The following is a 15736-nucleotide window of genomic DNA, read 5'->3' as shown; positions in this document are numbered from 1 at the left end:
AGGAAGCTGGCGTTCTCACCCCCACCCAGGCGGGCTGCGGGGCACGCCCCCGCCGCGCACGCGCTGTGAGCCTCCTGGCGCGCCGCTGGCGGGGGCCGGGGTTGTCGTGCGTGCGTGCGTGCGTGCGCGCGCGTGCGGGAGGGGGCGGAGGCGCGAGGACGGCGTCAGGGAGCGTGCGCGGCGGTGACGTGCCGGGCGCCATGTTGGAGGGTTGGTGGTAGCGGCTCGGGGAAGGCGCTCGCTCCGTGGGTCTCGCTCCGCGCTGCTCGCTTTACCCCGGCTCCCTTGGGTGCCCTCTCCCCGGCCGCCCGGCGGGCCGGAGTGCGTGCGAGGGACGGGGAGGGCGGCGGGGGGGTGGGGGGAGGCGCCCGGCCTCCGGGCAGAGCCGCCGACCGAGGGAGGCGCCGCCGGGTGAGAGGGCTCCGAGAAGCCATGGACGTCGAGAGGCTGCAGGAGGCGCTGAAAGGTGGGGGTCGCCGGCTCGGCCCCTCTTGCCCTGGCCTCGGAGGCCCCGGCCGGCCCGAGACGGCCCGCAGGCCTGCGCCCCTCCCCCGCCCGCCCGCTCGCGGCGCCGGCCCGCGCCGGCTTTGTGTCTCCCGCCGGCGTCTGCGCTGGGGGAGGGGAGGGGAGGGGAGCGGGGCTCCCGGCCCTGGGCCCCGGGCCTGCTGCGCCCTCCGGTCCCTCTGCCTCGCTCCCTTCTTTCCCAGGCCTCCTGCTTCCCGGGCTGGGGATGGGTGCAGGAGACCACGGAGAAAGTCTCAGGGGGAGACCGGAGGGCAGGCGGGGGGTGACCCAGAACTTGTAACTTGTCCCCGGGAACCTCTGCAAGTCAGCCTTGGTTGTATCCCTCCTCCTCTCCACGGCGTTGTTCACCCAGCAACAGGCTTGACAACACTGGTTGCCAAACTTGGAATCGCGTGCTTTCAGCGTCTGGGAATTCTTCCTTGATACCCAGAATCATTTAGGGATGGCTTTCTTGGGGTAGCTGGTGTTACGTAAAATTAATAATAATAATATTTATACGGTAGGAGAGACCTGGAGATTTTTTTTTTTTTTGATCCCTACTTGCTCCACTTTTTCAATCTGATGCAGGTGTTCCCTGGAACACACTTTGAGAAAGCCTGAAGGGTGTTTTTTGAAGTTCACTGCCCCCTTTGGGAGGATTCATACTGGGTGCACGCTGGGGGAGTGGTCGTGGTGGTTATCTAGTTGAGAGGGTTACTTGATTTTTTTTTCAGTTTTGTAATGTGGAGGATTTCTGATAGTTGTTTTTATGACACATTTAATAAATAACTGATAATATTTCTTCCCTTATCTAGATTTTGAGAAGAGAGGGAAAAAGGAAGTTTGTCCTGTCCTGGATCAGTTTCTTTGTCATGTAGCCAAGACTGGAGAAACCATGTAAGTTGAAAATATGCATTCATTGCAGTTAAAGACTGCAGTAAAGGTATGAGTTCTTTATGCTTGCTGTACAACGAATTTTCGAAGTTGATGTTCAAGTGTTTGGGACATTATGCTTTGGCATACAGAGCACTTAGCTAGTGTGAAAGAACCACAGGAAAGAATATCTGTTATGGCCCTTCGTGGCCGTTACAAACAGGTTCATTCCTAGAACTTAGTGGCTTTGATTCCATTTCAGAGGTTTGTATTGGTACTGTTCTAGCCTTTTGTTGCCTTATTGACATAGGTGGCTGTTTGAAGTGTAACTTCTATTTATTTTCTTGAGGACATAGAGTGGTTATCTGACAGATTCCTGATGATAGTTTTGCCTGTCCTGTCAACTGTTTTCGGGATAAGAAACTGATTACATGTGCTCAACATTTTTATTAGGCTTGTTTTCAAATATTCTGAATCTGAGACTTAAAATGTTAGGACTGCTTTTGAAAGGAAAGTTTTAGGGTATTTTCTGTGGTAAGAGTTGATTTGTATAGGACAGTCTCTATCTGGTGTCTTCCTTGTCATGTGTTTGGGGGTCCTGTCCTGGATCAGTTTCTTTGTCATGTAGCCAAGACTGGAGAAACCATGTAAGTTGAAAATATGCATTCATTGCAGTTAAAGACTGCAGTAAAGGTATGAGTTCTTTATGCTTGCTGTACAACGAATTTTCGAAGTTGATGTTCAAGTGTTTGGGACATTATGCTTTGGCATACAGAGCACTTAGCTAGTGTGAAAGAACCACAGGAAGAGGCTCCTTGGGATTGGGAGCTAAGTGGGCTGTTGGTTTAGTTAGGTGTGACAATTCAGTAAGGGGAGTCAAAATTTTTTGTCATTTTTTTCAAGTTTTTTTGAGACAGGATCTAATTGTACTTCAGGGTCTCCTGTAACTCGTTAGGTAGCCCAGGCTGCTCTTTCTTTCACTTTGATCCTCCTACCTCAGTGCCCCAAGTGCTAGGATTACAGTTGTGCGTCACCATGCCTGGCTTTCATTTGATTATGATTATTTTTGTGGTGGTGGGGAGCATAGACCACACGTTGCTGGGCAGGTACTCTGCCACCTAGCTGCACCGTCCAGCCCCATTTGAAAATACCTGTATTTTGAGTCATTGTCTCAAGTTGCTTGGGTTGGCCTCAAACTCAGGGTCTTCCTCTCTGTAGTGCTGAGATAACAGGCATGCCCCAACATGCCTAGCTCTGTCTTTATTAACAAGTACTCATCTGACAAGATTTGCCTACCGTTGTAATGTAGCTTTCTAATAACTAGCCTAATTGTAGACAGAAAAAAAAAATTTTTGGTTCTGTGGTGTGTAAATTTAATGATTCTGCCCACAGAACCTCCTTGGTGGTCCATTAAGGTAACAGCAGTCAACATGTTTGAGATGTGTTCAGTTGTAATATACATATATCTTCCTTTTTTCCAGTTAGGCTGTCTCTCTAGCACAGGCTGGCCTCAGACTCACAGTGATCCTCTTATCTCAGCTTCCCAAGTGCTGGGGTTAATGCCATAGGCCTCCAGGCCAGAGGACAGGTATTTAAAGAAATGTTTTTAGTTTTTTTAAAAAAAACTTAGTGAATAAATGTTTTTTGTTTGTGAACAAACAAAAGTGCTGGGTGCGCACCACCAAATTCTTTCCACACCGAATTTACAATTAGTTTGCAAGCTAGCCAACATTTGGTTGGTGTTTTGTTTGTTTCAAACAGGATCTCATTTAAGCTCAGGCTGGACTCAAACCCACGGTGATTCTCCTACCTCAACCTCTCAAGTGCTGCGATTAAAGGTGTGTACCACCAGGCCGATCTAAACCAGCATTTTAGAAGTTGAGTTCCTCCCTATCTTCTGCACTACTTAAAATGCTCAGTGATTGAGTGTGTGTGTGTGTGGGGGGGGGGAGTGTCAAACCCTATGCATGCTCCGAAGTGGGCAGTTTTTCTACTATTCTGCAAGGTGGCTACTAAAGTGATTTTAATTTGGATTTTCATGTGTTTACTGTCTGTCATGTTACATCTTTGGTAAAAGAATTTTTCAAATCTTTGCCTGTCTTGAAGCACTTGACCCTGGTTTGTAGCTTGTCTTCTTAGTGTCTTTCAAAGAAAAAGTTTTAATGTCATTTCAACTTTAAACATTGTCTTTTTTTTTTTTTTTTTGGTTTTTCAAAGTAGGGTCTCACTCTGGTCCAGGCTGACCTGGAATTCACTATGTAGTCTCAGGGTGGCCTTTAAACATTGTCTTTTGAAAGATTTTGTTGTTGTTGTTTGTTCTTACATACTTTCTAGTTTAGCTTTCATTTTGAAAGTAGTATTGCTTTTACTTTCTCATTCCTTTCTGAGTTCTTTCACTTAATCTTCTGAGCTTTTCTAATTTTGACTTATGTTGAATTTTTCATCTCTTGTTATTCCCTCCTGTGGGTTAGTTTCTGGACAAAAGCTTGTTCAGTGTAAGCAGATTTATTCTTTTCCAGGTCATCTCTTCACTCACTGGGGGAGTTTTTAACTACTGCTCTCAAATCGATCTGCATGATTTCTCTTCTTTTTTTGGCCCTTAACTCATGTACCAATCTTTCTCCTCACAGATCATGAGGTTGTACAGGCTGTGTTCCTCACTCACTCCTTGGAGTTTGTTGGATACCTCAGCTGCTAGTGTTTTTTTTTTGTTGTTTGTTTGTTTTTTTGGTTTTTTGAGGCAGGGTCTCACTCTGGTCCAGGCTGACCTGGAATTAACTCTAATCTCAGGGTGGCCTTGAACTCACAGCAATCCTCCTACCTCTGCCTCCCGAGTGCTGGGATTAAAGGAGTGTGCCACCACGCCCAGCTAGCTGCTAGTTTTATTAATGTAGTCCAATGTTTTTTTCATTTGCTGTCTGGTCTGACAGGCTTTTAGAAGCAAACTAAAGCCACCATTGCCATCTTCTCAGGTTTCTGCTTTTTAGGGAAACACAAATCCCTCAGTTTCCTCATTGTAAGATAAGAATTCTAATACTACGTCAGAGAGTAGGAAAATGATAGTTATGATTAAGGTTCTGCTTTTGGTTTTTCGAGATAGGGTCTGTCTGGCACAGGCTGACCTAGAATTCACTAAGTAGTCTCTGAGTGGCCTGAACTCATGGAGATCCTCCTACTTCTGCCTCCCAAGTGCTGAGATTGAAGGCATGTGCCACCACACCCACTTTTGATTTGTTTGCTTCTTTTTATTTTGATTAGTTATTTGTTTGTTGTAGGTAGGATCTTAATCTAGTTTAGGCTGACCTAGAATTCATCATGTAGGTTCAGGGTGGCCTTGAACTTGATTAGTTATTTTTGAGTGCTGAGGTTTCAGACTTGGATTTAATAGTCACTGTCACTTAATGTCTTCGGAAGAGGAGCTGCTAAAATTATTCTAGTTTCAGGGATTTTTAAAATTGTTTGTTTATTTATTTGAGAGCAACAGAGAGAGAGAAAGAGGCAAACAGACAGAGAGAGAGAATGGGCGCGCCAGGGCCTCCAGCCACTGCAAACGAACTCCAGACACATGTGCCCCCTTGTGCATCTGGCTAACATGGGTCCTGGGGAGTTGAGCCTCGAACCAGGATCCTTAGGTTCATAGGCAAGCGCTTAACCACTAAGCCACCTCTCCAGCCCTAGTTTCAGGGATTTTAACAAGTGTTGAAATGAAGTAAATTACTATGGTCTACAGTTTCCTCAGTTATGCAGTGAAGGCTTATAGTAGATGATATCTAAGGCTCATTTCAGTTTGAAAAACTCAGGGAGTGTTACCTGTGACAATAGTGATAGAGAAGCATGGTAATAGTGGCTGATGATAAAATGGTGATAATGAGAGTTGCTGCTAACTGAGAATATGTTCCTAGGTAAATGCATTGAAGAGAGAACAGAATTGAGAGTCTGTGTCTATACTAGAAAGAGAAAGAACAATAACTGTTACATTAAACTTAAAGCCTCAGAGACATTTCTATAATATTTTAGTGTTACTTGTATGGTGTATGTGCTTTAAAAAACAACACTTTAGCCGGGCGTGGTGGCGCACGCCTTTAATCCCAGCACTCGGGAGGCAGAGGTAGGAGGATCGCCAAGAGTTCGAGGCCACCCTGAGATTACATAGTAAATTCCAGGTCAGCCTGAGCCAGAGTGAGACCCTACCTCGAAAAACCAAAAAAAAAACCCCCCCAAAAAAAACAACACTTTAGGGCCGGAGAGATGGTTTAGTGGTTAAGCGCTTGTCTGTGAAGCCTAAAGGACCCCGGTTCAAGGCTCGATTCCCCAGGACCCACGTTAGCCAGATGCACAAGGGGGCACATATGTCTGGAGTTGTTTGCAGTGGCTGGAAGCCCTGGCGCACCCATTCCCTCTATCTGTCTCTTTGTCTCCCTCTCTGTGTCACTCTCAAATAAAGAAATAAAAATGACAAAAAAAAATTTTTAAAAAAACACTTTATTTATTTATGGGGGGGGGACCGAAGAGAGGGAGTGGATGCGCCAGGTCCTGTAGCCACTGCAAACAAACGTGTTTCTTCTTTTCTGATCTCCTCAAAAGAGCTTGTATTTCTACCATTTAGTCTTTCTGGGGGTGAAATCAACCTTAGGCAACCTTTTTAATTTTTAAATACTTATTTGTGCCTGAGAGAGGGAGGGAGGAAAAGAGGGAGAAATGGGCATATTAGGGCCTCTGCAAATGAACTCCAGACACATGTGCCACCTTGTGTATCTGGCTTACATGGGTACTGGGGACTCAAACCTGGGTCCCTAGGCTTCACAGGTGGTAAGTGCCTTAACCACTAAGCTATCTCTCCAACCCTTTTTTATTGTTTCAGTGTAAGCAGTTGGGCCCTCTTCCTTAAGGTTGTTAATGTTTGACAATAGCAGCTTCAGTAACCTAAGACCAGTCTCTGTGCCAGTAAAATTTAAACTTGAGTTTCTCCAGTTTTAAATCTTCAACTTTTTGGTCCCATATCTTTAGCCAAGTACATCAGTCCATTACAAATTTAACCTTGATGATCAACCTCTCTGTTCATGGGCAGCAGTACACAGCCTTTGTGCCAGTAGTTCAGTTCCAACAAAGTTTTTTGCTGTCTTTCCTTCCTCTTGGAAAGTTACAAGCCAAGCCTTGAAATACAATTCTGTCTGCATTTAGCATTTTCAAACTGTCTTCAGAATAGTCCATAATACTTGGCTTACCGCTCCAGAAGGTGTCTTTAGTTGCAAGCACCAAGTTTCCCATTCCTCTAGCACATAACTTCCAAAAGACCAAAGTCTTCATTATTAAGTTCATCGCAGCAACTCTACCACATTCCTGGTACCAATTCTGAAGTAGTCAGCCTCATGTGCTAGGATGAACCTCCAGACCAGACACAGTTATGGGAGGAAGGGAATTTATTTGAAGCTTACAGATCCAGGGGAAATTCCATAATGGCCAAAGAAGCGGGCCCCACTTGCACAGGTAAATTCTCCTAACACACCATAAAGCTGGACCATAAGATCCAATCACAGTGACACCACCTCCAGCCAGACAGCTGGAGATATAAGTTACAAGCTTTAATAAACTCCTGAATGCATTAGAAGCCATCCATTTAAACTCCCACAAAATGCAAGCAGCCACATCCATCCTCCTTCAAGGGGTAGATCTATTATACCTGTCATACAATTTGGCTATATTATCACTGGGATCTGGCCATCCTCACATGTGGTAGAACATGAGTGTACCTTCTGAGCAGGTGCCTCTGTAGGTGCTTGGTAGATGGCACCATAGGCAGATCATAGGCCTGTATAATGTCTAGGTTATAGGGTAGTCAGCCTATGACCCTATAAGCATACACATAGTTAGAACCTACAGAGAAAGTGGCTTCAAAGATAGGATTCCCTTTACTGTCTGTAGTAGAAGCCTGGGCCTATTTTAGTCCATTTACAAATGGGCCTGGTGTTATGGACAGCTCTTTGCCTTTGTAGTGATAAACCATGCTCACAAGTAGCTGGTACTAAGATGTGTTCTTCTGAAGTTCAGATTTGCCATTGCTGAGTCAATATTTGCTTCTAGAAGCTATAGTATGCGGCACTCCCAGCCATGGATCCCAGAAGGTAGATTAATCTCTGTCACTGTCTTTACCATCTGGGAGGCAATGTAAGCACCCTCCTGTGGCTTGGGAGACAGCTTAACAATGACACCGTGGCATAACCTGAAGGCTAGGCTAGTGGTCCACAAAGCATTGTGATCTTCAGCTTCTCTTTAACCCATCACCATCCTCCCTTGAATAAGGCCCAGAAGATCTGCATGCTGTCCCAAATTCCAGATGGTTGTGTGGATCTACCAGGAGTATCCTTTCCTACATGCCAGCCTGTGCCGCTTTTAATGTTGTGTTTATAATCTTGAATCTGCCTTAGACACTCCTGATAACTGCCTGCCTTATCTGTTTGAATGCCCACGATAAAACCAGTTAACTAAGCCTTCTTTTATGAGCTCATGAGTTCATGAGTTGAAAATCTGAGTGACAACATTTACCCAGTACTGTGATGTGCACATGTTCAACAAATCCTAGATCCCTCCGTTTGTTTATATACTAGTTTTTTTTTTGTTTTTTTTTTTAATAGTAGCTGGGCACAGTAGGGTGAGGCAGAGGTAGGAGGATCACTTTGAGTTTGAAGCCAGCCTGAGTTCTAAGTCAGTCTGGGCTAGAATGATTCTCTACCTTGAACCCCCCCCCCAAAAAAAAAGTAATAGTAAAAGTAATATTTAATGCCACTTTTGCAGCTTACTGAAATAAAAGTGTTTGGGGATGCTGAGGGGTGGGCCTGTGCATGCTAATCATGATTACTACTGAGCTTATCCCCCAGTCCCTGAGATGAGGTCTTAAGAACAAAAACATGCCAACAAGTTAACATGATTTCTGTTTAGGCTCAATGATAGGTCCTACATTAGGCTTCTTTATACCTATGACTAGCTAGCCTTTGGTTTTCTTTGCTTAAGGTTTCTATTCTTGATTTTTTTTTCTCTCAGCAATCTACCATGTAGCTATATCTCCAGCATACGTTAAGCTACCTTTTTTTCCTTATTAAAACCACATCTGAATTAGGCTTTCTGGGATATGTAGTTCATTGTATTTTCCTGTTTCTTACAAATTCCTATAAATTATAGGGCTGTGGTCTTTTAAGTATTTTTTTTAAATATTTCACTTATTTGCATGCAGAGAGAGAGTGAGTGAATGAATGAATATGATTAGATTGATACAGGTATTTTAGTTTGAAGTGTATCAATCTAGCATTCCCTTTAATATATTTGCCTTAGATTGTTATTCTCAGTTAACCAAAGATATCCTTCAAACAATTTTAGGAGCTAGGTGATAATAATCCTATTTATAGATAATGAAATTGGAGAAAGTATATTCCATAGAAGTATTGGAAATTTGAGGGAAGTGAGGTTTTACAGACACTTTTTTTCCAGTTTTAATTTTTTTTTATTAAGTAGAAACTATGAATACACATATCATGTGTTGGTACTATCATTTTCTTCCTCCCTGTCCCCATTCTACTAAGGAGGGCTCTCAGTTGGCTTGCTAGTATTCACCATGGGGTTGTGGGTTAGGAGTTGTGAGAGCAGCAGTCAGTCATTGTGGCTGGAGGCACACCTTGTGGCTCTTAGATTCTTTCTGCCCCCTCTTCCCACAAAATTCCCTGAGCCATGGTGGATGTGTTTTAAATCTGCTTTAGTGTTGAGCTCTCAGCACCTTCTGGATTTCTGTTTTGATAACTTTTGAGTATCATCAGTGTCTGTCTCCATCACCCTGGTGCAGGTTGTCAGGCTCACCATGGAAGCAGCACTCTTGCTCATCTTGTCAACTATAGATATTTTTATAGTTTTTGTACTTTTGTGGACCTCTGACGAGGGTAAGGTGACTCTTTAAACTATAGTGTGATAGTTTGAAAATGTATGGCCCCATCAACTCAAATTGGCTTTTTTGTTTGTTTTTTTTGAGGTAGGGTTTCACTCCAGCCCAGGCTGACCTAGAATTCACTAGGTAGTCTCAGGGTGGCCTCAAATTTAGGCGATCCTCCTTCTCTGCCTCCAGAGTGCTGAGATTAGGGTGTGTGCATTGTTACTCCCGGATTCATGTTTTGTTTTTTTTTGTAATATTAAACTTGTAACTTGGGTCTCTAGCTGTCTGGCTGCAGGAATTTCACTGGGGGTAGAAACTTAGATCTAGTCCAAAGGTGTTTTGCTGGTGTTGGTGTGTGCTTGTTTGTGGTGCTGGCTGATTGGCAATTTCTCTCTGGATTGGTGAAAGGGCCAGCTTCTTCTGTGATTGATGGGACTTCCTCTGGATCTGTATGCTTGAGACAAATCCCTTCCTCCCATAACCTGTGTGTGGTTTGAATGCTCATCCCAACAATGTGGAACTGACTGTGACATATAGTAAGGTGTCTCTTCAAAAATGTGCACAGTAGAAACAAGAAAGAAACAAAAAAATTGTGCACAGTAGAGGGAACTTATTTTTTGTAGTTTGTAGCTGAGCAAGTGCTATAATGCTGAGCTATACCTTTAGCCCTTAGGGTTTTAAAAATCTTATTAAAATTATTACTGGCTGGGTGTGGTGCTGCGCGCCTTTAGTCCCAGCACTCTGGAGGCAGTAGCAGGAGGATCACCATGAGTTGGAGGCCATCCTGAGATTACATAGTGAATTCCACATCAGCCTGGGCTAGAGTGAGACCTTACCTCAAAAAAAAACTTACTACTATTTTCTTTCTTTCTTTCTTTCTTTCTTTCTTTCTTTCTTTCTTTCTTTCTTTCTTTCTTTCTTTCTTTTTTTTTTTTTTTTGAGGTAGGGTCTTGCTCTAGCCCAGGCTGACCAGGAACTCACTTTGTAGGCCCTCTGCTTCCCAAGTGCTAGCATTAAAGGTGTGTGCCACCATGCCCAGTCTGGGAAAAAAGTTATTTTTTATATTTATTTACTTAGGTATATGCATGTATGTTAAGGGCTCATGCATGTTGAGGTCAGAGAACAACCCTGAGATGACTGCTGTTCACTTTCTGATGCTGTAGAGGAACTCCATTCTAGTTGACCTGCAAGCATTGTGTTCTCCTTTGCCAACCATTGTTGTGGGCACATATTAGGATCACAGCTTCATGTGCCAATTCCCTGGGTGCTGGGGAGTTGAACATGGGTTAGTTTGTTAAAATCATTAAGTGCTTAAGTCCTTTGTTTTGTTGAAGCTCTTACAATGATGGTATTTTGTATCTGTCATTCCATTTATTATTTGTTGGAATTCCTAAAAGAACTTCTATTAACAATTTGATTATCCTGATTTCATGTGCTGCTCTTTGTTTTTTGTCAGCTCAAAATTGTTTCGTTGTTTGGTTTTACTTGGTAGGGTTTTGCTATGTAGCTCAGGTTAATCTGGAATTCACTATGTAGTCTTTGGTGGCCTTGAACTCACAGCAACCCACCTGCTTTGCCTGCCAAATGCTGGGATTAAAGGTGTGGCCACCACACCTAGCTTCAAATTGTTTTTTATTTTTATTTATTTATTTGAGAGGGAGGTGGGGGAGAGAAAGAAAATAGCTAAACCAGGGCCTCCAGCCGCTGCAAACGAACTCCAGACACATGTGCCACATAGTGTGTCTGGTTTACGTGCGTACTGGTTATTGACCTGGGTCTTTTGGCTTTGCAGGCAAGTGCCTTAACTGCTAAGCCATCTCTTCAGCCCCCAATTTAAAAAAAAATTAATTGGCAAAATTTATATCATGTATAACACATTTTAAAATATGAAATGACTAAATCACCCTCATTAACCTACATTGCCTCTCTTTTCTGTGGTAGAAACACTTAAAATCTACTCTGAGCAATTTTCAGTAATAAATTAGTGTTATTAACTATAACCACTGTTTTGCATAATTGATCTCTAGAACATGTTCCTCTTCACTGGACTGTCCCTTGACCAGCAGCTTTCTAATCTAGATTATTTATTTGAAAGGAGAGAGAGAATAGGAGGGGAGGGGAAGGGAATGGAGAGAAAGAAAGGGTACATCAGGGCCTCTAGCTGCTGCAGTCAGACTCCATCCAAATTTATGCACCAATTTGTGTATCTCATTTTACATGGGTACTGGTGAATTGAACTTGGGCCATTAGGCATTGCAGACAAGTGCCTTAACCACTTAGCAGTCTCTCCAGCCCCCCAGACTAGACTTATTGATTCAAAATAAAGCAGTCTGATGGAATCACCACTGAGTGAAGTGCTCTTTTGTACTTAGCATGGCCTAGTCAGCAAGTGTATGCAAAGGAAGCTCTTGGCCAGATGTGGTGATGCTTTGAGCTGAGGTGGAAGGATCACAAGTACAAGGCAAGCTTGGGCTAGCAACATAGTGAGACCTTGTCTCAAAACAAACAACAAAACCAGGGCTGGAGATACAGCTCAGTGATTGAGCCTGTGCAGGGATTTGGCTTTGATCTCCAGCAGTACCTACATACAGAATGTTTGTGACTGTAATGGAAGGGTGATATTTCTTTTCAAAGGCATTCCAAAGATAAGTAGTTGTATTTACTAGCAAAATAGCCTTCAAATAAAAAATATGAGCAAGTTATTTGTTTTTATGGCTATATTTGAAATTTTGTCCTTGTCTTTAAAGTATAGTTCTGGCCACATGAAGCCAGTTAAAATATGAGGGAAGAAGTCTGTATTCTTCTCTTGGGTGACTTAAAACGAGAGCACTCTGGGGTCTCAGAAAGGTTATGATGTCCATGGGAAGGCTGAAGACAAAAAATTGACTTACTATTGCTCCATGTTTTTTAAATATTTTAAAATTAAATTTCAAATCAGGGTGCTGCCAGGGCTGTGACAAGTGGAATGCACAGTATTTATTCTTTTTTAAAAAATATTTTAAATTTGTTTTCTTCCTCCCTCTTTCTCCTCTCCTCCCTCCCTCCCTCCCCCTCTTTTCCTTTCCTGTAGGGTCTAACTCTAGTCCTGGAATGCTCTATGTAGTCTGATGGTGGCCTTGATCTCAGAGCAATCTTTCTACCTCTGCTTTTTTTTTTTTTGGTTTTTATTTTTTTTTTTAAATTTTTTTTTGTTCATTTTTTATTTATTTATTTGAGAGTGACAGACACAGGGAGAAAGACAGATAGAGGGAGAGAGAGAGGATGGGCGCGCCAGGGCTTCCAGCCACTGCAAACGAACTCCAGACGCGTGCGCCCCCTTGTGCATCTGGCTAACGTGGGACCTGGGGAACGGAGCCTCGAACCGGGGTCCTTAGGCTTCACAGGCAAGCGCTTAACCGCTAAGCCATCTCTCCAGCCCTTTTTTTTTTAGTTTTTAGAGGTAAGGTTTCACTCTAGCCCAGGCCGACCTGGAATTTACTCTTAAGTCTCAGGGTGGCCTTGAACTCACAGCTGTTCTCCTACCTCTGCCTCCCAAGTGCTGGGATTAAAGGCGTGCACCACCATGCCTAGCTGTCCCTCTGCCTCTTGAGTGCTGCGAATAAAAATGTGTGCCACCACACCCAGCTTACTTCTATTTTTTTAAATTAATTATTTGCAAGGAGAGAATGAATGAATGAACACATTGGGCACACTAGGGCCTCCTCCTGCAAACAACCTCCAGACGCATGTACCTCTTTGTGCATCTGACTTTACATGGGTGCTGTTGAGTTGAAGCTAGTCAGTCAGACTTCAGAAAAGTGCTTTTAATCACTGAGCTATCTCTCCAGTCCTTGCCCCCCCCCCCTTTTTTTTCGGTTTGTCGAGGTAGGGTCTCAGTAGCCCAGGCTGACTTGGAATTCACTATGTGGTCTCAGGGTGGCCTTGAACTCAAAATGATCCACCTACCTCTCTGCCTCCCAAGTGCTGGGATTAAAGGTGTGCCTGGCCCTCTTGTTCCCTGTTTTAAAATTAATTTGAGCCAGACGTGGTGGAGGATCACTGTGAGTTCTAGGCTGCCCTGAGACTACATAGTGAATTTCAGGAGACCAGAGGTCAAAATCAGGTGTCCTCAGTTGCTCTCCAACTTGCTCTTTGAGATAGGATCTCTTACTAACCCTGAAGTACACAGATTGCTTAGCAGACCACTGAGCAACAGGAACTGGGTCTCTGGCTCCTGGGTGTGCTGGGGTTACAGGTGTGTGCCACCACACCCAGCTTTTATTTCTAAGATTTTTTGTTTCTTTTGTTTTTTTTTTTCTGGAATTTCTATGGAGTCTCAAGGTGGCCTCCTACCTCTGCCTCCCCAGTGCTAGGATTAAAGGCATGCGCCACCACGCCCGGCTTACACCCAGCTTTTATAAGGGTCCTTGGGGTCTGAACTTGGGCTCCCATGCTTGCATGACAAGACATTTACATACTGAGGGTACTCAGTATGTAGTCGTTTTTTTTTTTTTTTTTTTTTTTGGTTTTTTGAGGTAGAGTATTGCTCCATGCATATGCATACATGTGTGCCCACAAACATGCTTACACACCCATAGTATTTATTTACATGGGTGCTGGGAATCAGTCTCTGGTTCTCATATTTACATTGCCAGATCTTTATCCACTGATCCCTATCCCTGGTCCCATGTATGAGATTAATTCTGTAATGTTCTTGCTCACTTTTTGCCCTTTATAGCAGTGGTTCTCCATCAGGGATGGCAAGGTCTGCAGATGTACTTGGGTTGGGGAGATGGTACTACCATCCTTACTAGAGGCCAAACATGCTGCTTTGTTTCTTTTATGCTGTGTGGGACAACCCTGGCCTGAAAAGGTATCTTATATTTTGGTACTATGATCACTGAAATAAAGATAGTGTAGTAAAGGCTGACAAGGGTTTCAACATGTGCTTCAATCTGGAAGATAACTGAAAGAATAGATTTTTTTTTTTTTTTAATTTCTCTTTTCTTTCTAGACTCCTGTCCAATCCTGTCTAGGTAACAGGAAGGCTGTCCAGCAAGTGGGGTAGCTAGCTCTCTTTCTGTCCTCGTATAAGCATGGAGAAATGGCTGGCAGTGCTGCAACCATTGGTGTGTCAGCAAATCGGGTGACCTGTAATGCACAGCTAGCTGCCTGGTGACCAGTGGTCAAAGTTCAGATTTTAGGTTAGGTATGTGGCTAAAGGAAACAGAGGCTAGTCTAATTAAGGAAATGAGGAATCAAGGCTCCTTTACTCCCTTGGTTATAAGAATAATGAGGTTGGCAGATAACACTCAATAGTTAAAAGGCTAATAAACTGGCATTTAAAATGTTTTGTCCAAGTTATGTCCCCAACCACCTTTTACTTTTTATTTTGATAGTCTTAGTTGCCCAGGTTGGCCTTGAACTTACTCTATAACCCTAGACAGAACTTGTAATCATGATGTCTCAGCCTTCCTAGTGCTTGGATTATAGGCCTGTGCCACCAAGTGTAGCAGGTATTTTTCATCTTTACTGAAATTATGTAAAGAAGGAAGAATTTGAGATTCTAGAATACGAGTCATAAGAAGTATTTACTTATCTAAATTACATATGTTTTAGTGTTTTAAATAGAATTTTGAAAGAGAAAGTTAGAAAACTAGATTAACATGAATACCCTTCCCATGTACATTTATTTCACACACTTTATAATTGTGGCTTAGGTTGAAATTACAGGTTTAAGTGGTCTGCCAAAGCCATGCCAGTATATTTTCATGCATCTGTTGAAACATTTTGATAAAATACACAAACAGTGGGACAGCCAGGTATACAGATGGAGGCCGGGATGGTTCTAGGCAGGTAAGACTTCCATAATAGCTGCTTTGTTTCCTTTGTTGTCTCTATTGTTTAGCATATTGTTTGCTACTTAGTATTATTGTGTCTCATAACATTGTCCTTTTAGTGAGTCAGATACTGTCATGGTGTGTAAAATTCTTAGTGTAGCCCCTTTGTCACCATTTGTAACTTTCCCACATTGCAGTTCACAGAATGATTCTGTGGTGCTCTGCTTTGCCAGTGATAAGTGCTGTTTCATCACCTTGGATGTTAATTCTCATGAAGTAGTTTTCTGAGAAAATGGTTAGTTGATGGCTATTACCCATGAACAGTATAGATGATACTTACAAAAATACAGGTGGTGGGGCTGGAGAGATGGCTTAGCGGTTAAGTGCTTGCCTGTGAAGCCTAAGGACTCCGGTTCGAGGCTCGGTTCCCCAGGTCCCACGTTAGCCAGATGCACAAGGGGGCGTACGCGTCTGGAGTTTGTTTGCAGAGGCTGGAAGCCCTGGCGCGCCCATTCTCTCTCTCTCCCTCTATCTGTCTTTCTCTCTGTGTCTGTCGCTCTCAAATAAATCAATAAAAAATTAAAAAAAAATACAGGTGGTGTGGGTCAGTCATTCCATGGAACCT

General features: G+C 43.3%; 1 protein-coding gene across 2 annotated transcripts in view; it reads left to right on the top strand.

Moving 5' to 3' along the window:
- Positions 1-227: 227 nt before the first annotated feature.
- Ppp4r2 (protein phosphatase 4 regulatory subunit 2) overlaps positions 228-15736 on the top strand; it is a 53146-nt gene continuing 37637 nt past the window's right edge. The window contains exons 1-2 of one of the 2 annotated variants that reach the window (XM_045133998.1): positions 228-466; positions 1320-1401. In XM_045133998.1, the coding sequence (XP_044989933.1) occupies positions 433-466; positions 1320-1401 (116 nt within the window). In that variant the 5' untranslated portion in view covers positions 228-432. Of the gene's footprint in view, positions 467-1319; positions 1402-1978; positions 2025-15736 lie in introns of those variants that run through there. The other variant, XM_045133997.1, reaches the window with a different exon arrangement.

The sequence above is a fragment of the Jaculus jaculus genome, chromosome 14, assembly GCF_020740685.1.
Source record: "Jaculus jaculus isolate mJacJac1 chromosome 14, mJacJac1.mat.Y.cur, whole genome shotgun sequence".
In the NCBI taxonomy this organism is placed as follows: Eukaryota; Metazoa; Chordata; class Mammalia; order Rodentia; family Dipodidae; genus Jaculus; species Jaculus jaculus.
The sequence above is the reverse complement of the archived record's forward strand: the minus strand, read 5'-3'. Positions and strand labels throughout refer to the sequence as shown.